Genomic DNA, 25,324 nt, shown 5'->3' with positions numbered 1-25,324 from the left:
CAGAGAAGATGAATATAATGCCCTTTTTTCACTCTGACATTCGAGGCACAGAGATGATAAACTACGATCCATCTTGTTCTGAACAGAAGGTTTAATCCGTTTTCTGTTTTGGTTTTAAGATTCAACACAAAACAGGAAACAGTTCAGTTTGTTCTGCTCACAGTTTGACAGAAACCAGAGTTATGTAAATATACATAGCAGCAGATCAGAGAGAAGACATCTGTAGGAATTTTGGGTGAACTGAGCTTTTCTGTCTTAATATTCTGGGCGAACAGCCAGCTGACATCAGCAGACAAACTTAAACTCAGGAGGCAGCCGGTGAGTATGCAGACGACACACCTGTACACAGTAAGAAGTACTCAGATACTTTACTGCAGTAAAAGTACCAATGCATCAGTGTAAAAATACTCCATTACAAGTCCTGCATGAAAAATCCTCCTACAGTAAAAGTACATAAGTATTATGAGCTTGATGTAGTAAAAGTATTGCAGTAAAAGTACATAAGTATTATGAGCTTGATGTAGTTAAAGTATTGCAGTAAAAGTACATAAGTATTATGAGCTTGATGTAGTTAAAGTATTACAGTAAAAGTACATAAGTATTATGAGCTTGATGTAGTTAAAGTATTGCAGTAAAAGTACATAAGTATTATGAGCTTGATGTAGTTAAAGTATTGCAGTAAAAGTACATAAGTATTATGAGCTTGATGTAGTTAAAGTATTGCAGTAAAAGTACATAAGTATTATGAGCTTGATGTAGTTAAAGTATTGCAGTAAAAGTACATAAGTATTATGAGCTTGATGTAGTTAAAGTATTGCAGTAAAAGTAGTGGTTTGGTCCCTCTGACTGATATATTATTATATATGACATCATTAGATTATTAATAGTGAAGCATCAGTGTTAGAGCAGCATGTTACTGTTGTAGCTGCTGGAGGTGGAGCTAGTTTACACTACTTTATATACAGTTAGCTAGTTTAGTCCAGTGGTTCCCAACCTAGGGGTCGGGCCCCTCCAAAGGGTCAGCAGATAAATCTGAGGGGTGGTGAGATGATTAATGGGAGAGGAAAGAAGAAAAAACAAAGTTCTGATACACAAATCTGTTTTCAGTTTTTGGACTTTTTCTCTAATCTTTGATTTTTGCTGAAATATTGGATCATTTGAACATTTATTGAAATGAAAGCATGTGAGAAGTTTAGAGGGAAAAATCACTATTTGGTGGAGCTGTTAACAACTCATAGACATGTGAAATGTGACCCCGACTACACACTGCTTTTTGTAAGACGTCAAAAGACAAAAAGGTTGGAAACCACTGGTTTCATCTTTAACAATGTGTTGTATTTTAAAAGCTTGTTATATTATCCATTGTGTCAAATCTTCATCTGAAAAGTAACTAAAGCTGTCAAATAAATGTAGTGGAGTAGAAAGTACAATATTTCCCTCTGAAATGTAGAAAGTAGCATCACATGGAAATACTCAAGTAAAGTACAAGTACCTCAAACTGTACTACAGTAATTTACTTGAGTAAATGTACGCAGTTACTTTGCACCACTGCCTGTACATCTCCAGCAGCAGGTGACCTGTTTCCTGGTTCTGTCCCAGTCTGGCTGTTCCATGGTCACCATTATGCACCAGTACACCAGATGTGTGTTGGACTGAGTGGGAGAAGAACAGATCAGATTATATTAAAGGACCACTAGAGACACTGATGCTCGTTGTATTGAACTAGTTCTGCTGGAAGAGCAAACAGCACTAACAGTGTAAACTATAATACTTTTGTCTTCAACTGGTTCAGAATGAGAATGTTTTGTTTAATGGTTGCATTTTGGCTTCCTTGATCCTACTTAATGTGTTTTCTGGGTTTGTAGTTCCTGTTTGCTCTGTGTTTCCTTCCTGTGCGCCTCCTCAGGCTGCTCCTGCTCCCTGTTTCTCCCCCAGCCAATCAGCTCCCAGCCAACCAGCTCCCAGCCAACCAGCTCCCAGCCAATCAGCTCCCAGCCAACCAGCTCCCAGCCAATCAGCTCCCAGCCAACCAGCTCCCAGCCAATCAGCTCCCAGCCAACCAGCTCCCAGCCAATCAGCTCCCAGCCAACCAGCTCCCAGCCAACCAGCTCCCAGCCAATCAGCTCCCAGCCAACCAGCTCCCAGCCAATCAGCTCCCAGCCAATCAGCTCCCAGCCAACCAGCTCCCAGCCAATCAGCTCCCAGCCAACCAGCTCCCAGCCAATCAGCTCCCAGCCAATCAGCTCCCAGCCAACCAGCTCCCAGCCAACCAGCTCCCAGCCAATCAGCTCCCAGCCAACCAGCTCCCAGCCAACCAGCTCCCAGCCAATCAGCTCCCAGCCAACCAGCTCCCAGCCAACCAGCTCCCAGCCAACCAGCTCCCAGCCAATCAGCTCCCAGCCAACCAGCTCCCAGCCAACCAGCTCCCAGCCAACCAGCTCCCAGCCTTCCGTTGTGTCTTGCCACCTGTTCCTTGTTTCATTAGTTCAGTTTGTACCTGGTTCTCACTTTAGTGTTGTTGGATCCTTTGTTCTGCTTTGTTAGTTCAGTTTATTCAGCTCGGTTTTGCTCTGCCTGCACTCGAGCTTCAATAAAGAGACATTGTTCGGTTCATTCTGGCTGCTGCGTCTGTCTGCTGCTTCTCTTCCTGACGACCTGTGTGTCTCACCTTCATGTCTTCAGCAGGTGACCATGAGTCTGGACGAGGACGCCCGCTGGCTGGAGTGGGTCACCAAACAGTTTGAGAGCATCGCAGGAGACGACAAAGAGATCGACCTGGATGAGTTTAAGACGGCTCTCAAGGTCAAAGAGGTTAGTCGGAGATGTAAGCGAGGCCTGTTTACAGAGAGTTTCCTGTCATGTGACGTGTTGGTGACACGTTCACGATGTGTTTTTGACGTGTTTGTCTTCAGTCTTTCTTCGCAGAGCGTTTCTTCGCTCTGTTCGACTCTGACGGCAGCAGCTCCATCAGTCTGGATGAGCTGCTGAAAGCTCTGAACCTGCTGATCCACGGCAGCGAGACCGACAAGCTCAAGTTCCTGTTCCAGGTGTACGATGTAGACGGTCAGAGAAACACACACATACACACACACCGTAGAAACACACAGGAAGTAATGTGGGAGCTTCATGCATATATTCATAGAGACGAATGATAGATGGAGGGAAGTCTCGTCTGTGTGACGGCTTGATCCCACCTGGTGCTTCTGCCTCGTGTTCTGGCTTCGGCATGGCGGTCGCAGCTGATTGCAGCCACTAATCAACGCTTGTGATTCCACCAGACGCGCCGCAGCGTGTTTTAGAAGCAGCTCGCCGCTCCTCCCTAGTCTATTTTTGAAGGAAGCTGCGTCAAGCTGCACAGAGCAGATCGAGCTGGGCAGGAAGTCAGACACAGGAACAGCGTAGAGCATCTGGTCAATGTTTCAAAATAAATCGCCTTGATCATTTATCACATCACTACATCAACATCACGTTAGAACCGCTGGTAGCAGGTCAGAAGATATCCGTCACCATGGACGCTGCCGGGTTCCTGGCTTCCTCTCCAGGTAGAGGGCTGTTCTCTTCTCTCCGCCGCCGCCGGAGCAAAACGCTCTCAGTGTGATATGACGCCGTACGGAGGACAGAACGCGACGCAGCCGCGCCCGTGGGATCAAGGCGTGAAGCTCTCAGCTCAAACTCACTCAGAGACGAACTGAGCGCTCGATGACATCAGTGTTTAAACTTATTCCACCAGAATCACAGATTCACTCGCAGCTGTGAAGTACGTCTGATTTTTCACATCAAGTTCAACTTTGGTGAACTTTGACCTGTGAATTTGAGTCCTGACAGAGCTGACCTCTCTTACCCAGCCTGCCTTGGGGCTGCAGTGCATTCTGGTCTATTGAGTCCAAACAGCTCTGAGGACAGTGACTCTGACAACGTTTCTCCTCTATTTTCACATCTTTTCTAAAAGTTTCAAGGAAAAGTTCAGAAATTCTTCCTCTTCAGCAGTTTGTGTTTTTGTCTTCAGGCAGCGGTTCGATCGATCCTGACGAGCTGCGAACAGTCCTGAAGTCATGTCTGCGTGAGAGCGCCATCTCTCTGCCGGAGGAGAAGCTGGATGACCTGACACTGGCGCTGTTCGAGTCAGCTGATAAAGACAACAGCGGCTCCATCACCTTCGAGGAGCTGAAAGCTGAGCTGGAGAACTTCCCCGAGGTCATGGAGAACCTCACCATCAGGTCAGATGTTTAATCACTAGCTGGCTGTAACTAATGATGAGTAAATAAGTCTCTAAATGATACCATCAGGTTTTCTGCATCTCAGTAACTTTGCAATCATTTGAGTTCTACGTGTGACCAGCGGAGGGCAGCGACGCGCCTCCTCTGAGTGCAGTCTGCTGTAACATACGAGAAGAAGAAGAGGAGGAAGAAATATTCAGATTTTTCAGTTTAATGATCAAAAACACGACCTGCAGATCAAAACTGACATTTTTATAAATGAAGATATTAGTTTCTCACATACAACTGAACTTCCATGAATATGTTGAACTCAGCTGATTTACAGAGAGACAACTGATCAATCAATTAAAACTTGATTATTATCAGTTAATCTGCTGAGTATTTTCTACATTTCTCTGGAAGTGTTTGATCTATAAATCTGTGAAAATTGATCTGTTACTCAGGTTCTGATCAACAGTGTGATTACCAAATTATTGATTAACTATTACACAAGACAAATCTGAATATTTTGGTTTTTGGACTGTTGGAGACATGTTTCCCTGTTTTCTAATATTCTATAGACTGAACTATTGATCACCCCCCTCCTCCTCCTCAGTGCTGCTAATTGGCTGAAGCCTCCTGACGTGGACCAGAAGAGGCGTCAGACTCCTCGCTACCTGACTCGGGCGTATTGGCACAACAACAGCCGTAAGCTGCTGTTCCTGTGTGTGTACGCCGGCCTCAGCCTGCTGCTGTTCATCGCCGCCATGCTGCAGCACAGCCAGGGCGGCGTCTGCTACATGCTGGCCAAGGGCTGCGGCCAGTGCCTCAACTTCAACTGCACCTTCGTCATGGTAACACTGCAACACTGCACTCACTGCTCCACTGCACTGTCCTGTACTGTACTCTACTGTACTGTACTGTACTCTACTGTCCTGTACTACGCTCTACTGTCCTGTACTGTACTCTACTGTACTGTACTCTACTGTCCTGTACTACGCTCTACTGTCCTGTACTGTACTCTACTGTACTGTACTGTACTCTACTGTCCTGTACTACTCTCTACTGTCCTGTACTGTACTGTACTACCCTCTACTGTACTGTACTACCCTCTACTGTACTCTACTGTACTACCCTCTACTGTACTGTACTCTACTGTACTACCCTCTACTGTCCTGTACTCTACTGTACTACCCTCTACTGTACTGTACTACCCTCTACTGTACTCTACTGTACTACCCTCTACTGTACTCTACTGTACTGTACTGTACTCTACTCTACTCTACTCTACTCTACTGTGTTCTACAGTACTGTACTGTACTATCCTCTACTGTCCTGTACTGTACTACCCTGTACTGTACTGTACTCTACTGTACTGTACTGTACTCTACTCTACTCTACTCTACTCTACTGTGTTCTACAGTACTGTACTCTACTCTACTGTACTGTGTTCTACAGTACTGTACTGTACTGTACTCTACTGTCCTGTACTGTACTACCCTGTACTGTACTGTACTCTACTGTACTGTACTGTACTCTACTCTACTCTACTCTACTCTACTGTGTTCTACAGTACTGTGCTCTACAGTCCTGTACTCTACTCTACTGTACTGTGTTCTACAGTACTGTACTGTACTGTACTCTACTGCACTCTAGTTGTAGTACAGGAAACAGTACTGCAGCTGCAGCTAGACAAACAATAAATAAAGAGATTAGAAGTTCTGGCTCAGTGTGTCTCATCACTGCGTTCAGTCACATGCTGAGAAGATGAGGTGGTGTTGTGTTGTAGGTGTGTGTCTTTGTTACATTTAGTTTTTCTGCATGGATTTGAAGCAAAGGTAAGGATGATGAAAAAAAGCCTTGAAGGACAGGTTCAGCCGCGGTGGAAGTATAATAACAGTAAAAGGCTGAAACTGGAAGATTTCCACCTGATTGACTCACAGATAAATGTTTACTTTTTATTTTTGCACAAAGACAGACTTGAAATAATGTGAACTTGTCCTTTAAATGTTGTTGGATTATAAATGACAATGAATGTGTGTGTGTGCAGGTGTTGATGCTGCGGCGCTGCTTGACGTGGCTGCGGGTCACGTGGGTGGTGAGAGTTTTACCTCTGGATCAGAACATCTTGCTGCATCAGATCGTGGGCTACGCCATCCTCTGCTACACGCTGGTGCACACCACTGCTCACATCTGCAACTTTGGTACCAACATGCAGTTATTTATATTCATGACACATGAGCAGGAAACATCTTATCTGTCTTTTGTAAATATCTGTATATGAGATCTTTATATTATCTGGAAAAATAAACACACTGAAATAAAAACAGAACATGTAATAGCATTTACAATAATAATAATAATAATAGTGACTAAACTAATAATAAAAGGAGCTATAATGTCTCAGGTCGGTTCAGACACGTTTGTCTTCCTTCATGTAATTCTAAATTCTCTCTTAACTTAAAGTCAGAAACATGTTTGTTGTTTTTCTCTTTGTTTTCATTCATCTGCTGAAGGAGGAAAGTTTCTCTGAGCTCAACGAAAATCTGGTTTTAACACGTGAGCAGGATGTGACATCACGACTAGTTTGGAGCCATTCGTGGTTCAGTATTCAACCGACACAGTGTGATGTCACAAACACTGAGGATGAACTTTACAGTGAAGGAGGAAACATCCGGCGTCCAGCAGGAAAACTGGAGAAATTAAATAATTTGCATATTCATAGATTCTGGATTTTAATGAGGCAAACAGAGATGTAATTTTAAGGATTTTAAAGTGTTAATTATACTTTTTTATGGAAAAACCATGAGACACACATTATTGTACCTAACAGAGTATTTTATGTCTTAAACAGTCTGCTCTGTGGTTTGAACTTTTTCTCGTTGTTTCTTTCCAGTTGTGGATGCACAGACGAGACTTCTGAAACCATCATTTAGTTTTATGATTTAAAGCAGAAATATACACTAATATATATATATATATATATATATATATATATATATATATATAAATATCACTAACTGACTATAACTAATATATATTTCATTCTCACACAGACTCTGTAAATTCTGCATTAAAAATAAGAAGCTTTACAATCAAACTGTTTGTATTTTGTCTTAAATATCAGACACAACATATGAATGAAAGAGGCCAGTTGTTCACTACATGTGTTCTGTGTTCTGTGTTTCAGTCCAGCTGTCAGAGCACAGCGGGTTCAGCGTGTGGGAGTACCTGCTGACCACTCGGCCCGGGATCGGTTGGGTTAAAGGAACCGCCTCAGTGACCGGGGTCGTCCTGCAGGTGGTGATCTGCCTCATGGTGCTCTGCTCCAGCACCTTCGTACGACGCAGCGGACACTTCGAGGTGAGTCGGATCATCATCATGCTCCTGTGTTCGGGGTTTGTGTGAGAGTGGCTCCCTCTGGTGTCTGAGGACAGTTACTGCAGTGATGACAATATTAACCTGGACTGAAGTCACCTGGATGTTCATCTGGGTTACATCATGCTACATGATCCTGATCTGGAGCTGCACATCCAGTACACAGTGTGACACTAAAATCTGAAAAATTACTTCAAAAATATAGAAAGTCTGCATGTTAAATGGTTGGAAAAGTGAAAAAGATCCATCATATCCTCTTACAAGGTACCCCCATTTTAGTACACAAAATAATGTACCCAATATGTGAAAGTTACTGTTCTTCAACTCTTCAATTCTTTAAATTTTAGAACCAAAACATCAGAATGAGTGTGTGATCCTGAACCAAAGTTACAGAGGCTAAAGTGTCGTTTAACAGGTGAAAGATTAAATCAGTTTTAAACGAATGAGGTGATGAAGCAGCCCACTCTGGCTCCCTGCATTAAAACAGACTCTTGTGGTCCTCCAGGTGTTCTACTGGTCTCACCTGTCCTATGTGTGGGTCTGGTCCCTGCTGATGGTGCACTGTGCCAACTTCTGGAAGTGGTTTGTGGTTCCGGGTCTGGTCTTCCTGCTGGAGAAGATCGTGGGAATCGCAGTTTCCCGTATGGGAGGTCTTTACATCGTGGAAGTCAACCTGCTGCCGTCCAAGGTGCCCGACTGTGCCGACACTTTTAGTTTCATTCTTACTCAAATCACATTTTTACATCAATGTGTCTGTCAGTAATTGTGTGTTTTATGTCTGTTTTCGTAAGTCTAACAGGGTTAAACCTGCTGCTCCTCACAGATTAGTCAATAAGAACACATCTGTAGTTTAAGAAGTTCTGCATTTATTCCCGTTTAATATTTCATATCTTCACATCGCTGCCAATAAGAGGAAATGATAGAAGCTGTCTAATATTGTGAAGTTGTTAAGTTGCTACAGATATTTTTGATGTTAAAGGACAGTTCCCAGTGTTTCCAGTGTGTTAAACCAGCAGTCAGGTGTCTGTAATCATTCCTCCTGTTCATACTGGATATTAAAAGATCCTTCAAATGTGCTTTCAATAGAAGTGATGGAGGATAAAACCCACAGTGTGTCCACACAGTCATTTAAAAGTCTGTGTGAAGCTTCTATTCAGCTTCAGCAGTCTGAGTTAGTCATATCAAGTGGATATCTGACACATTTACAGTCTTTTTAGCATCAAATTCCCTCTTTGTGTTTCCTCGGACAGTGTTTCCCTGTTGAGCTGCAGGTGGAAGTATAGTAACAAAAAGAGGAACTTTGGCACTAAAAAGACTGTAACGTTGAAAGATATCTACTTGATTTGACTCATTTGGACGCTGAAGCTTCATATTAGCTTCAGATAAACTTTAAATACATTTTTGCACAGAAGGAGGACTGTGGATTTTGTCCTCCATCACTTCCATTGTAAGGTCATTATGAAGGGATCTTCTAATGGTCAGTATGAACAGGAGGAATGATTACAGCAAGAAACACAGCTTTAATGTTCATTTGATGACTGACTGTTGGTTTATAGACACACTAGAAAAGTCGTGAACTGTTGCAGTTTTCCTTCTTATTGCTGTTTTTTACATTAAACTGCTCAGTTTACAGCTCGACTCGTTAGTTTCTTTATATAGAAACAAACACTAACTGATGAGAGGAAAATGTTAAATAAATAATCTAATGATGTCTGTTGCTGCTCAACGTATCAAACCAGAAAGTTTAAAATCCACAGAGTCACTTCCTGAGAGTTTCTGACACCGACTGTCCTCAAGATTGAAATCTGTGTTGCAGTTTCACTATAAATAAACAAATAAACAGACAGTCAGTGAGAACACAGCAAAAATACACCAATCATAAAAAACATGAAACATAAAACAATCTGATGAGACCAGTTACATAATTACTGGTCAAGAGAAAACACAGCGATGCCTTTAAAATATTAAAAACATCATCGGTCAGAAAACAGCAATGATGGTTGATGATGGTGATGGTCACTGGTTTGTCTGAAGGATGATGATGTTGGTCACTGGTTTGTCTGAAGGATGATGATGATGATGGTCACTGGTTTGTCTGAAGGATGATGATGATGATCACTGGTTTGTCTGAAGGATGATGATGATGGTCACTGGTTTGTCTGAAGGATGATGATGATGATGATGATGGTCACTGGTTTGTCTGAAGGATGATGATGATGATGGTCACTGGTTTGTCTGAAGGATGATCATGATGATGGTCACTGGTTTGTCTGAAGGATGATGATGGTCACTGGTTTGTCTGAAGGATGATGACGATGGTCACTGGTTTGTCTGAAGGATGATGATGATGATGATGGTCACTGGTTTGTCTGAAGGATGATGACGATGGTCACTGGTTTGTCTGAAGGATGATGACGATGGTCACTGGTTTGTCTGAAGGATGATGATGATGATGGTCACTGGTTTGTCTGAAGGATGATGATGATGATGATGATGGTCACTGGTTTGTCTGAAGGATGATGATGATGATGGTCACTGGTTTGTCTGAAGGATGATGATGATGATGATGATGGTCACTGGTTTGTCTGAAGGATGATGATGATGATGGTCACTGGTTTGTCTGAAGGATGATGATGATGATGATGATGGTCACTGGTTTGTCTGAAGGATGATGATGATGATGATGATGGTCACTGGTTTGTCTGAAGGATGATGATGATGATGGTCACTGGTTTGTCTGAAGGATGATGATGATGATGATGGTCACTGGTTTGTCTGAAGGATGATGACAATGGTCACTGGTTTGTCTGAAGGATGATGATGATGATGATGGTCACTGGTGTGTCTGAAGGATGATGATGATGATGGTCACTGGTTTGTCTGAAGGATGATGATGATGATGGTCACTGGTTTGTCTGAAGGATGATGATGATGATGATGATGGTCACTGGTTTGTCTGAAGGATGATGATGATGATGGTCACTGGTTTGTCTGAAGGATGATGATGATGGTCACTGGTTTGTCTGAAGGATGATGATGATGATGGTCACTGGTTTGTCTGAAGGATGATGATGGTCACTGGTTTGTCTGAAGGATGATGACGATGGTCACTGGTTTGTCTGAAGGATGATGATGATGATGGTCACTGGTTTGTCTGAAGGATGATGACGATGGTCACTGGTTTGTCTGAAGGATGATGACGATGGTCACTGGTTTGTCTGAAGGATGATGATGATGATGGTCACTGGTTTGTCTGAAGGATGATGACGATGGTCACTGGTTTGTCTGAAGGATGATGATGGTCACTGGTTTGTCTGAAGGATGATGATGATGATGGTCACTGGTTTGTCTGAAGGATGATGATGATGGTCACTGGTTTGTCTGAAAGATGATGATGATGATGGTCACTGGTTTGTCTGAAGGATGATGATGGTCACTGGTTTGTCTGAAGGATGATGATGATGATGGTCACTGGTTTGTCTGAAGGATGATGATGATGATGGTCACTGGTTTGTCTGAAGGATGATGATGGTCACTGGTTTGTCTGAAGGATGATGATGATGATGGTCACTGGTTTGTCTGAAGGATGATGACGATGGTCACTGGTTTGTCTGAAGGATGATGATGATGATGGTCACTGGTTTGTCTGAAGGATGATGATGATGATGGTCACTGGTTTGTCTGAAGGATGATGACGATGGTCACTGGTTTGTCTGAAGGATGATGATGATGATGGTCACTGGTTTGTCTGAAGGATGATGACGATGGTCACTGGTTTGTCTGAAGGATGATGATGGTCACTGGTTTGTCTGAAGGATGATGATGATGATGGTCACTGGTTTGTCTGAAGGATGATGATGATGATGGTCACTGGTTTGTCTGAAGGATGATGATGGTCACTGGTTTGTCTGAAGGATGATGATGATGATGGTCACTGGTTTGTCTGAAGGATGATGATGATGATGGTCACTGGTTTGTCTGAAGGATGATGATGATGATGATGATGGTCACTGGTTTGTCTGAAGGATGATGATGATGATGGTCACTGGTTTGTCTGAAGGATGATGATGATGATGATGATGGTCACTGGTTTGTCTGAAGGATGATGATGATGATGGTCACTGGTTTGTCTGAAGGATGATGATGATGATGATGATGGTCACTGGTTTGTCTGAAGGATGATGATGATGATGATGATGGTCACTGGTTTGTCTGAAGGATGATGATGATGATGGTCACTGGTTTGTCTGAAGGATGATGATGATGATGATGATGGTCACTGGTTTGTCTGAAGGATGATGACGATGGTCACTGGTTTGTCTGAAGGATGATGATGATGATGATGGTCACTGGTGTGTCTGAAGGATGATGATGATGATGGTCACTGGTTTGTCTGAAGGATGATGATGATGATGGTCACTGGTTTGTCTGAAGGATGATGACGATGGTCACTGGTTTGTCTGAAGGATGATGACGATGGTCACTGGTTTGTCTGAAGGATGATGATGATGATGGTCACTGGTTTGTCTGAAGGATGATGACGATGGTCACTGGTTTGTCTGAAGGATGATGATGGTCACTGGTTTGTCTGAAGGATGATGATGATGATGGTCACTGGTTTGTCTGAAGGATGATGATGATGGTCACTGGTTTGTCTGAAAGATGATGATGATGATGGTCACTGGTTTGTCTGAAGGATGATGATGGTCACTGGTTTGTCTGAAGGATGATGATGATGATGGTCACTGGTTTGTCTGAAGGATGATGATGATGATGGTCACTGGTTTGTCTGAAGGATGATGATGGTCACTGGTTTGTCTGAAGGATGATGATGATGATGGTCACTGGTTTGTCTGAAGGATGATGACGATGGTCACTGGTTTGTCTGAAGGATGATGATGATGATGGTCACTGGTTTGTCTGAAGGATGATGATGATGATGGTCACTGGTTTGTCTGAAGGATGATGACGATGGTCACTGGTTTGTCTGAAGGATGATGATGATGATGGTCACTGGTTTGTCTGAAGGATGATGACGATGGTCACTGGTTTGTCTGAAGGATGATGATGATGATGGTCACTGGTTTGTCTGAAGGATGATGATGATGATGGTCACTGGTTTGTCTGAAGGATGATGATGGTCACTGGTTTGTCTGAAGGATGATGATGATGAAGGTCACTGGTTTGTCTGAAGGATGATGATGATGATGGTCACTGGTTTGTCTGAAGGATGATGATGATGATGATGATGGTCACTGGTTTGTCTGAAGGATGATGATGATGATGGTCACTGGTTTGTCTGAAGGATGATGATGATGATGATGATGGTCACTGGTTTGTCTGAAGGATGATGATGATGATGATGATGGTCACTGGTTTGTCTGAAGGATGATGATGATGATGGTCACTGGTTTGTCTGAAGGATGATGATGATGATGATGATGGTCACTGGTTTGTCTGAAGGATGATGACGATGGTCACTGGTTTGTCTGAAGGATGATGATGATGATGATGGTCACTGGTGTGTCTGAAGGATGATGATGATGATGGTCACTGGTTTGTCTGAAGGATGATGATGATGATGGTCACTGGTTTGTCTGAAGGATGATGATGATGATGATGATGGTCACTGGTTTGCCTGAAGGATGATGATGGTCACTGGTTTGTCTGAAGGATGATGATGACGGTCACTGGTTTGTCTGAAGGATGATGACGATGGTCACTGGTTTGTCTGAAGGATGATAATGACGGTGGTCACTGGTTTGTCTGAAGGATGATGATGGTCACTGGTTTGTCATTTAAAGATGACGGCGTGTTGATGGATGATAAAGTTTTATCTGGATGTGATTCACACTGTCAGTTTCAGATGAGTTCACAGAAACACTGAAATGTTTTCATATTTGTCTTATATGTTTTTAAATGAAATACATCATTTAGTTATCATGTATCACACATCATTTATATGTTTGGATCCATTTTGTAAACAATAACACTGCTGAATGTTTGTAGTTCAGTGATTGAATTTCCTTTGATCCTTTACTTTCTATATTTTAGTATGTTTCTCACCTGTGTGCAGGTGACTCATCTGGTGATCAAGCGTCCTCAGTTTTTCCACTTCAAACCTGGAGATTACGTCTACATCAACATCCCGGTGATCGCTAAATACGAGTGGCATCCATTCACTATCAGCAGTGCTCCAGAGCAGTCAGGTACGGCTCACCTGTCTCACACTCACAGTACTGTTAGATGGTATGTATGTGTGTATATACACTGATCAGCCAAACCTGCCTAATATTGTGTATGTCCCCCTCATGCCACCAAAACAGCTCTGACTCGTCAAGTCATGGACTCTCTGAAGGTGTCCTCTGGTATCTGGCACTAAGACGTTAGCAGCAGATCCTTTAAGTCCTGTAAGTTGTGAGGTAGGACTTGCTTTTCCAGCACATCCCACAGATGCTCGATCGGATTGAGATCTGGGAATTTGGAGGCCAAGGCAACACCTTGAACTCTTTGTCATGTTCTTCAAACAATTCTTGAAGAACTTAGCAGTGTGGCGGTGAGTTTTATCCTGCTGAAAGAGGCCACTGCCATCAGGGAATACTGCTGCCATGAAGGGGTGAACTTGGTCTGCAGCAATGTTTAAGTAGGTGGTTCGTGTCAAAATAACATCCACATGGTTGCCCAGCAGAACATTGCTCAGAGCATCACACTGCCTCCACTAGCTTGCCTTCTTCCCATAGTGCATCCTGGTCTCTTTTCCAGGTAAATGATGCACACACACCCAGCTGCCCACATGATGTAAACGAAAACGTGATTCATCAGCCCAGGCCACCTTCTTCCATTGCTCCATGGTTCAGTTCTGATGCTCACGTGTCCATTGTAGGCACTTTCGGCGGTGGACAGCGGTCAGAATGGACAATCTGACCAGTCTGCGGCTACGCAGCAAGCTGTGATGCACTGTGTGTTCTGACACCTGTCTATCATAGCCAGCATTAACTTTTTAAGTAATTTGTGCTACTGTAGCTCTTCTGTGTGATTGGACCAGATGGACCATCCTTAACTTCCCACCTGCATCAATGAACCTTGGAGCCCAGGACCCGGTAGCCGGTTCACCGGTTGTCCTTCCTTGAACCACTTTAGGTACTGACCACTGCATACTGGGAAGACCCCACAAGACCTGCTGTTTTGGAGATGCTCTGACCCAGTCATCTAGCCTTCACAGTTTTGCCTTACGTTTGTACATTTTCCTGCTTCCAACACATCAACTTCAAGAACTGACTGTTCACCTGCTGCCTAATACATCCCACCCCTTGACAGGTGCCATTTTAACAAGATAATCAACCTTAATCACTTCACCTGTCAGTGCTTTTAATGTTTTGGCTGATCGGTGTATGTACAGTTTGTGTCTCAAATGAAAGTAAAACCTGGTCCAGGTCTGGATGCTGGACCCCTACATTGAGGGGGACTGGGGGCTCTGTTATGCTGTGGGGGGCATTTTGCTGGCATGGTTTGGGTCCACTTGTCCCCTTAGAGGGAAGGGTCACTGCTAATCAATGAAAAGTAGTTGTGAGTGATCAGCTTTATCCTGTGATGAAACATGTCTGTCCTGATGGGAGTGGTCTCTTCCAGGATGACAGTGAATGGTTTGATGAGTATTAAATGATGTGAATCACATGTTATGACTTTCACAGTCACCAGATCTCAACCCAGCTGACGTGTTAGACAGCGCTCTCCATCATCATCATCACAGCACCACATGAGGAAGATCTTTATGAACAATGATGAAGAGTTCAGAGTCTGTAGGATCAATGCCAGGGTGCCCCTGGTGGTAGTATCAGAAATGACTCACGGACACTGAGAAAAATTATAATCACCAGTTTTCACTAAAATCATCTCATTTATTTAACTTTGTCTTAACAATTGATCAGATTTCACACAGCTCCCTCTGGAGGCATTATCCTACTTTTTACACAGAGAACACCTGGAAACACTCTGAGGCAGGGCTCCGAGGGCGACTTCAGGAGTACAGTACATTTGTTCATACTAAATAATACAATGAGCATTATTCATAGTCAATTGAGCCACTCGACCTCTCTCTGGCCTTATGAACCAATACCTTTTTCATAAGACTTTTTTCCTTTTGCTAATTTGTGTTTATTGGGCAGCATTCTTAAAACACACTCCAGATATTACATGTTTTTTCTTTGAAACATAGTATATGAAAGATCTATGCTCCTCACCTTGGATGCATGGTTATGTTTTAAAATGGAGGAGCAAATTTGGAAAGATACATGAGGCCAGAACAGATGCTGACAGAGATTACATACATTACAATATAGATTTGTGTATATTTCTGGCTTTCCCCTGATGCTCTGAATAACTCGCTGCAGCACAGTTGTCACACTGTGCTGCTCTGTCTTGTCTGTCTGTGCACCATCAGTGTGCACTTTTCGTGCTGCGATGTTATCAGTTATGAATTGAGGTGTGAAAAGTGTCAACTGCATGTGTCTCATGGTCAATGTGTCAGAGTTGACAGCCCTTCACTGAGGTGGAAAATACCTGCAGTTCATCTTTAACTGTGCTCATCCACTTCATCCTCATGAAGGTTGTGGGATAAGAAACGACAATAAGGAAAGTTTGTCCTTCAGGCAGCTCCTCTCCAGACTTCATGCCTATAAAGGCAACTGATGTCTCCTGGGAGGAGGCTCTGCCTACAAGACTAAAGTGAGGGAACAGAGTACTCGACTCACTGAAACATGATTGGCTGCAGGTTCCTGTGGATGTGCGCTGATGCACCTCTACATCAGAAACATCTGACAGATGCTTTAATCATATAAACAAATCTAAACATCTATAATAAGGTGATATTAACAAGCTCAGTGTGTGTGTGTGTTGTGACCTTTGACCTGCAGACTCTCTGTGGCTTCATATCCGCTCAATGGGCCAGTGGACCAACCGGCTGTATGAGTACTTCAGACAACCAGAGAGTCCGACGCTCAGTCCCAAGAGACTGGCCACCAGCCTGAAGAACCGCCGGCAACTGATGAAGGCTCAGGTTCAAAATACTCACTAATACACACTTATATACGTATTTATACACACTGATATATACTAATACACACTTATATACGTATTTATACACACTGATATATACTAATACACACTTATATACGTATTTATACACACTAATATATACTAATACACACTTATATACGTATTTATACACACTGATATATACTAATACACACTTATATACGTATTTATACACACTGATATATACTAATACACACTTATATACGTATTTATACACACTTATATACGTATTTATACACACTGATATATACTAATACACACTTATATACGTATTTATACACACTGATATATACTAATACACACTTATATACGTATTTATACACACTGATATATACTAATACTCACTTATATACGTATTTATACACACTGATATATACTAATACACACTTATATACGTATTTATACACACTGATATATACTAATACACACTTATATACGTATTTATACACACTAATATATACTAATACACACTTATATACGTATTTATACACACTGATATATACTAATACACACTTATATACGTATTTATACACACTGATATATACTAATACACACTTATATATGTATTTATACACACTGATATATACTAATACACACTTATATACGTATTTATACACACTAATATATACTAATACACACTTACATACGTATTTATACACACTAATATATACTAATACACACTTATATACGTATTTATACACACTAATATATACTAATACACACTTGTATACGTATTTATACACACTAATATATACTAATACACACTTATATACAGATTTATACACACTAATACACACTGACAAACACTGCTCACCATCTGTCTGTGGGGATGTTTTCACCCTGAAATGAAATAAAGAGAATTAATAAATGAGTAAAAAGTGACGTAATTAAGCTTAGCGTCCGTCGGTTCGTACCTGATGTCGTAGTGAAGCTCAGCGTCCGTCGGTTCGTACCCGATGATGTAGTAAAGCTCAGCGTCAGTCGGTTCGTACCTGATGACGTAGTGAAGCTCAGTGTCAGTCGGTTCGTACCTGATGACGTAGTGAAGCTCAGCGTCCGTCGGTTCGTACCTGATGATGTAGTGAAGCTCAGCGTCCGTTGGTTCGTACCTGATGTCGTAGTGAAGCTCAGTGTCCGTTGGTTCGTACCTGATGTCGTAGTGAAGCTCAGCGTCCGTCGGTTCGTACCTGATGTCGTAGTGAAGCTCAGTGTCCGTCGGTTCGTACCTGATGATGTAGTAAAGCTCAGCGTCCGTTGGTTCGTACCTGATGTCGTAGTGAAGCTCAGTGTCAGTCGGTTCGTACCTGATGTCGTAGTGAAGCTCAGCGTCCGTCGGTTCGTACCTGATGTCGTAGTGAAGCTCAGCGTCCGTCGGTTCGTACCTGATGATGTAGTAAAGCTCAGTGTCCGTCGGTTCGTACCTGATGACGTAGTGAAGCTCAGCGTCAGTCGGTTCGTACCTGATGTCGTAATGAAGCTCAGCGTCAGTCGGTTCGTAACTGATGACGTAGTGAAGCTCAGCGTCAGTCGGTTCGTACCTGATGACGTAGTGAAGCTCAGCGTCAGTCGGTTCGTACCTGATGACGTAGTGAAGCTCAGTGTCAGTCGGTTCGTACCTGATGACGTAATGAAGCTCAGCGTCAGTCGGTTCGTACCTGATGACGTAGTGAAGCTCAGCGTCAGTCGGTTCGTACCTGATGACGTAGTGAAGCTCAGCGTCAGTCGGTTCGTACCTGATGACGTAGTGAAGTTCTCCTCTGATTTCCCTGCAGGAGGAGCTGTTCAGCTCTACGAACCGTAATGGAGCCGTAGCATCAAATGAGGACGACGCCATCGAGCTGACGATGTACCGTCAGAACCGCTCACAGTCCCGTCCAGCCCCTGGGTCGGTGTCGGGGTCCGGAGCTCAGGGGCTGGCGGAGCCTCTTCCAGACGAACTGGGGCCCGCAGAGAGAGGAGAAGCGCCTCCACTCAGAGACGTGAGGTTCAGAGAGGCGTCACTCTGCCTCGATATCTTCAGTCTCAGCTGTTTCAAAGCATTAAAGGATCATTCTGATGTTATTCTATATTCTTCTTGTCAACAAAACACAACATGTCAGTCCATCTGTCAAAGCTTTTCTCCTTCCTGTCTGTGTCTCTCAGCTCAGAGCTCATTGGTTCCTCCTGAAGACTTTAAAAACAGCTCACAGATAAACACTTTCATGTTTAAAGTCATTTCCTAAAACAGCTGCTCACTGTAGTTTTCAACAAACAAACAGCAGGAAATAGTGCATTTGTTGGGGACTATTTTTAGCAGCAGATTAATCCACATTTGGTGCTCTATAGTGAGTATTTACAGCACTTATGGATGGAGATGTATAATCAATTAATCATTACAGTAAATTAAAAATATTTTGTGGCAAAACATTGTTTTCTGATCATCATGCTAATTAATGAAAATAATCATTAGTTGCAGCTCTAGTCCTTTTATATGTTCAGTTCTTATGCTGACATGTGACATGAACATTTATTTATGTGAACTCATTCACACGCACACACACTCCTAGTGAAACAACACAACAGGCTGTCTCTCTATGGCTATGTTTCTTATTTAATTCATTAAAAAGACCAAAACCAACAACAAGTCAGTGCATCTCTCGACACTTTCTGCCCTAAAAACACAAATATATCGTTTCATGTTTAAAAAGTCTCAGTAACTTCAGAAAACTGCTGCTCGCTGTAGTTTATTTTCATTGATGTGTTTTTAATTGGGATTAAATTTTGGACGACAACAGAGCTCTTCAGCACAGAGGAAGAAGATAAATCACAGGACTCAGTGTTGGTTTGAGTCTAAACATGAAGAGAAATACAGAATATCACCAGAATGATTCTTTTCTGGTTAACTTGTATGTTCATCTGGTATCAACTGCTTCTCTTTTTAAACTGCAGGTTCCTGCTAAGTTTGGTGAGAACCACAGATTCTGCAACATAAAGGTGAGCAAACAACACATTTAGATTTTCATTTACAGACACACTACGTGTTATGATGAAAAACATCTTTTACAGAGGAAAACTTTCTGATAACAAGATAAAGTTTCTCATTAAAGAAAAAGTTTCTTGTTAAAGAAAAATGTTCTCCTTTAAAAAAAAGTTTCTGGTCCCGTTAAATGAAAAGTTTCTCCTTATAGAAAAAGTTCCTGCTCCTCATCAGAACCAGAAAATGTACTTGTTTTAACATGAACCAGCATCTCGTTATAACAAGTTGTTTTTGTTCATTATAATGAGAAACTACTGAGCAGTTATTTTTGCTCATGGTGGTAAATACAGTGCTGTATTACACATTATACATTCTACTATATATAAAACTATACTTTCTGCGTAAAGGCCAGATGTGATGTAGGAATGTGCTTTATTCTGACTCATATTTGTGTCATTTAAATGGAGAGATGTAAAAAGCACAGCTGACTGAAACTTAAATGCTCTGAAACAGTGTTACGTAGACGGACCGTACGGGACTCCTACCAGACAGATCTTTGCCTCTGAGCACGCCGTCCTGATCGGGGCCGGCATCGGCATCACACCTTTTGCTTCCATCCTGCAGAGCATCATGTACAGGTGAGACACCTGAATCCAAACACCTGCGTCAGAGAGCAGCTGCAGCATCATCCCGGTCTACTGAGAGAAACCGGAAAAACATCTCCCAGCTTGCTTTAAAGCTTTAAAGCTGTGAAGCTCTAAAGCTGTGAAGCTCTAAAGCTCTGAAGCTTTAAAGCTCTAAAGCTCTGAAGCTTTAAAGTTCTGAAGCTTTAAAGCTCTAAAGCTCTGAAGCTTTATAGTTCTGAAGCTTTAAAGCTCTGAAGCTTTAAAGCTCTAAAGCTCTGAAGCTCTAAAGCTGTGAAGCTCTAAAGCTCTGAAGCTCTAAAGCTCTAAAGCTCTGAAGCTCTAAAGCTCTGAAGCTCTAAAGCTCTGAAGCTCTAAAGCTCTGAAGCTTTAAAGCTCTAAAGCTTTAAAGCACTGAAGCTCTAAAGCTGTGAAGCTTTAAAGCTCTGAAGCTGTGAAGTTTTAAAGCTCTGAGGCTCTAAAGCTGTGAAGCTCTAAAGCTCTGAAGCTTTAAAGCTCTGAAGCTCTGAAGCTTTAAAGCTCTGAAGCTCTAAAGCTTTAAAGTGCTGAAGCTCTAAAGCTGTGAAGCTCTAAAGCTCTGAAGCTTTAAAGCTCTGAAGCTTTAAAGCTGTGAGGCTCTGAGGCTCTGAAGCTCTAAAGCTCTAAAGCTCTGAGGCTCTGAAGCTCTAAAGCTCTGAAGCTTTAAAGCTCTAAAGCTCTGAAGCTCTGAGGCTCTGAAGCTCTAAAGCTGTGAGGCTCTGAAGCTCTAAAGCTCTAAAGCTCTGAGGCTCTGAAGCTCTAAAGCTCTGACGCTCTAAGGCTCTAAAGTTGGTGTTCTGGGCAGACCCAAAGCATGCTGGGAGGTCGAACATCATTCTCAACTTTGAAAATAGCAGTTTGATGAAACAGTTCCAACTCAAGGTCCACTTACTAGTGGAGCTTTCAACTGTATCAGTAGATGGGTTTTGCTTTGTTGTCATGGAGATGGATGTGTTAGTGTTATCATACAAGCACCGCAGCTGCCAGTATCACATCCGGGACTTCAGATCCATCTCCATGACAACTGAGAGCTAATGAAGAGCAGCCGATATGGTTGAAAGTTTCAGAAGAAGCCAGTAAATGGACCTTGAGCCGTCATTTTCTCTTTATAGAGTAAAAAATGAATCTAGACAATAATCAGCAGATGAATCAATGAATAATAAATATAACTGTTAGTCGCAGCTCTAACATTTTCAGTCAACATGGAAGCTGTTAGCGGCTCCTCGCTGGTTCTTTAAAGGAAGCAGATGAATGATAACGAGGTGTTGTGTTGTGCAGATACCGCAGGAGGAAGCAGAACTGTCCCAACTGTAACTACTCCTGGTGTGAGAACATCAAAGACAGCGAGATGAAGTTACGGAAGGTAAGAAAACAATATCAGTTCATTAGCAATGAAAATACACTTTTATAAATATATATGTTTCATGTAACTGTGACGTGTTGAGTTTAGATTTGCTCTGGGATCAGTATTTTTAATGTTGATTTGCAGGTCGACTTCATCTGGATCAACAGAGACCAGAAGTCTTTTGAATGGTTCGTCAGTTTACTGACCAAACTGGAGATGGACCAGGCAGACGAGGAGCCAGAGGGTGAGACAGAGATATAGATAGAAGACTTTACAGGCATGAAAGCAGCTCTGTGATGCTGGATGTATTGAAGGTCTCTGGAGTTTCTGACCTCCAGTAGCTGTGGAGCCGTTTTATGGGTGAATTAGGTTTGGTTTGCATTGTGACGTGATAGACGGTCCTACCAAACCTTTCACAGTATTCCACTGATCTGCAGGAAGGCTGTACGTACTGAAAAACACTAAAACACACCAACTAATCCTCCAAATGAAACTCTACATACGTAGTTTGATCACGTGACCCCAGAACGACACATAGGAGCGTTTTCTGATCTAGCGCCTCTATCAGCTGTAATCTGCAGGACGACATCATCTGTCTGTGTTTCCCAGAACCGTCACACATCACTGTTAAAGTCCAGATGAATCAGCATTTCCAGAGTATCTGACCTCCGTATCGTGACGTATTCCTGAGTGAAACAGGACAGGCAGGTGGGACGTAACGTGCTCACAGGCAGAACATAAAGGCAACGCATAGAGTGCGAAGAAGCGGATAATAATTTATTTGATCAGTTTATCAGGTGCGCAGGTGTTTGTGAAAGAGCTGGGTCTTTAGCTTTTTCTTAAAGATGGGGAGGGACTCTGCCGATCAAATGGAGTTTGGTAACTGGTTCCACCATCAGGGAACTACAGAAGAGAAGAGTCTGGCTAGCGACTCAGGGCCCTGTTGTGGTGGTGAACAACATTTCAAAGTGAAGCCATGCTGCTAACATAGAAAACTGTAAATGGTTAATGGGATGCACTTTTGTTTTTCTACCTGAGCAGACAAAATGGTTCACACACTCACTCTGATCGAGCCACAAACGTCTGAGTTCCAGACGCCCGGAGCTGAGAGCTCAGAGCTGCAATCAGGAGACCAGAATATAACCAGAGAACAGGAAGTGTGGCAGAGTCTTTGCTGTTTACTTACATCATGCTGATGTCTCTCAGGACGCTTCCTGGAGATGCACATGTACATGACGTCAGCGCTCAGTAAGAATGACATGAAGGCCATTGGCCTGCAGATGGCACTGGACCTTCTGGCCAAGAAGGAGAAGAGAGACTCCATCACCGGGCTGAGGACTAGAACCCAACCTGGACGCCCGGAGTGGGGAAAGGTGAGGACACTGTGATGTTTCAGACGCCACTGCTTTATATTTCTGTTTTCTGACATTTAAAGCAAACATATCCACACATTAGAACACCAAGAAAATGAAGAAAATTATTTACTTTCCACTTCCAGTTTAAATCTGTGTTCTCAATTTAATTATTCATGCTCTCAATTTAATTATTTGCCAGTTCAACCTCTTGTAGAGGAACACATTCAGTCAGCTGGAAGTTTGAAGAAAGCAACAAAGAAGAACTGTATCATCAGTTACTTCTTGATGTGCTGATGCATGTTAAATGAAGAGAAGCCAAAACTTCTTTGATTTACTTCAGTTTGCAGCAACTCTGAGTTCTTTGAACTATTTGAAATCTGCAGGAGTTTAAAGTAAATCCACACATCTTAGTCCAAGATCAGAACTATGGATCATTTCTGTTAAATTGAGAGCATGAATGGTTCTATGATCAGCTGGTGAAATGGTCCTGGTTACTATATACTGTATATAATCTGAGTATATATGCAGCATATTTATATATATATATATATAGTATATATTTACACCTGCTCACCGTACGTGTGTGCGGTAAACATGTCGTGTGTCAGGTGTTCCAGAAGGTGTCGGAGGAGAAGAAAGGGAAGGTCCACGTGTTCTACTGCGGCTCTCCGGCTCTCGCTAAAGTCATCAAAGCTCAGTGTGAACACTTCGGCTTCAACTTCTACAAGGAGAACTTCTGAGGACGTCATCTGATACCCTATATGTGTGTGTGTGTGTGTGTTGGATTCATTGTGTTAGCTGTTGAACTACTGTATGTTTACACTGGTTTTACTGGTGACACATCATCTGTATCATGTATCTGTGTAGATCAGCTGATGACTCATAGAGAATTAATCAGGTAATAAACATTTTGTGGCCCGGTGCATCATTTTTTCTCCTCTCATTAAAGGAAACTGATCAGTTCAGTGTTCGGATCAATCTTTAATATTCAACACAGTTCAGTTGTTTTGTCGTGAAGTCGTTGCAGCACCAGTAACACTGCTGGCATTTACTAAACAAGATCTGACCAAGATATCAGAATAATTTCTACAATTATTTATTCATGTTTATAAATGCTACTGTTGTGTGTGTTGTGTGTGTGTGTGTGTGTGTGTGAGACTGAAGCTGAAACCATGAAGCCACTGAATGTCCTCACAGTTAAAAGGCAGAGAGGCGTCTCAGTCAGCTGACTGGAACCAGCTGCGTCTGCTCTACTGGTAAAATGGAAACATTTCCTTAGAAAGAGCAGGAGGATCGAACTCATGACCTTGTTATCTCACCAGGAAGTTCACCATGAGAACAGTGCTTAACCACTGAGTCAGCAGACATCCCTGCTACATACAGTGAAATGTTGGGGAGAACCTGCATAAATCAAAGCTTCGAGCTCGGAGGTTTGAACGTTATTAGAGGCAGCAGGACTGACTGAGCATGAGGAGAGAATCTGTAACTTTAAGAAACACCTGCAGATTGTATTGCAGTCAATGAAAGCTTGACAGCGCTCTCCCTATTAATTAAGGTTTAGATCTAAAACACTATAACTCCCACTGATTATATGTTTACATGTTGAGAGAGAGGAGGCTTGTGGAAACATTTTCAGTTATGATATGTGCTTGGACACTTGAAGAATCGCTGCTCTGGTCTCACTTTGGACTTAAATTGCTCCAAAAGTACAAGAGGTATCACAACACAGAACACAACGTTGAAAAATCAAAATTTGCTGAACATTTTAAACTTTGTCTGTAGGCCAACATACGTCCAAGTACGTGAGTTTCAAAGTTACAAAGAGTTTCCAACATTCCCACGTAGTAGGATCATTCCTCCCATAGACTGCCATTATAAAGTTTAATATTTAAAAAAAGTCATTTCACTAACAAAGACCACATAAACAAAACAAAACAACAGCACTCACTAATCCATCATCAGCGACATGATGGATTAGTGAGTGCCGTTGTTTTGTTTATTTAGTCTTTATCACAACTGTGCACTGATACAATCTCAAGATTTGGAGTTGTGTACACCGCTGCTTAGTACTAACAAAGACCATGCCAATCAAAATATGGATTTGGAATATTTTATTGGATAATATGGATGGAGGAGAGCCAAGATGATGTAGGAGGGATGGATTCAGATTGAGAGTTTGGGAAGCCAATCGGCTGAGAACCACCTGCCACCATAGTAGCTGCCTGAGCCGACAGACGGGGCTGCATCTGTGAACAGCTGGATGTCTTCTGGCTCTGTTACGTGGTCATCATCTCAAGGAGCTAAAGGGAGATGCCGTTCCAGGAGGAGAAGAACTGGTG

The 25,324-nt window shown here is 42.4% G+C and overlaps 1 protein-coding gene across 1 annotated transcript; it reads left to right on the top strand.

Annotated features, from left to right (window-relative positions):
• Nucleotides 1–2,539: 2,539 nt before the first annotated feature.
• nox5 (NADPH oxidase, EF-hand calcium binding domain 5) lies at nucleotides 2,540–23,950 on the top strand. Its single transcript, XM_067591045.1, has 16 exons — nucleotides 2,540–2,811; nucleotides 2,913–3,063; nucleotides 4,007–4,217; nucleotides 4,813–5,050; nucleotides 6,247–6,400; nucleotides 7,387–7,559; nucleotides 8,080–8,262; nucleotides 13,651–13,783; nucleotides 16,487–16,629; nucleotides 18,440–18,646; nucleotides 19,596–19,640; nucleotides 20,137–20,261; nucleotides 21,564–21,648; nucleotides 21,775–21,874; nucleotides 22,837–23,003; nucleotides 23,594–23,950. The coding sequence occupies exons 1-16, from the start codon at nucleotides 2,692–2,694 to the stop codon at nucleotides 23,723–23,725; spliced, it is 2,367 nt and encodes a 788-aa protein (XP_067447146.1). The 5' UTR covers nucleotides 2,540–2,691; the 3' UTR covers nucleotides 23,726–23,950.
• Nucleotides 23,951–25,324: the final 1,374 nt, after the last annotated feature.

Source organism: Thunnus thynnus, chromosome 5 (genome assembly GCF_963924715.1).
Source record: "Thunnus thynnus chromosome 5, fThuThy2.1, whole genome shotgun sequence".
In the NCBI taxonomy this organism is placed as follows: domain Eukaryota; kingdom Metazoa; phylum Chordata; class Actinopteri; order Scombriformes; family Scombridae; genus Thunnus; species Thunnus thynnus.
Note: the sequence above shows the minus strand (reverse complement) of the source record. Positions and strands in the feature narration are given on the sequence as shown.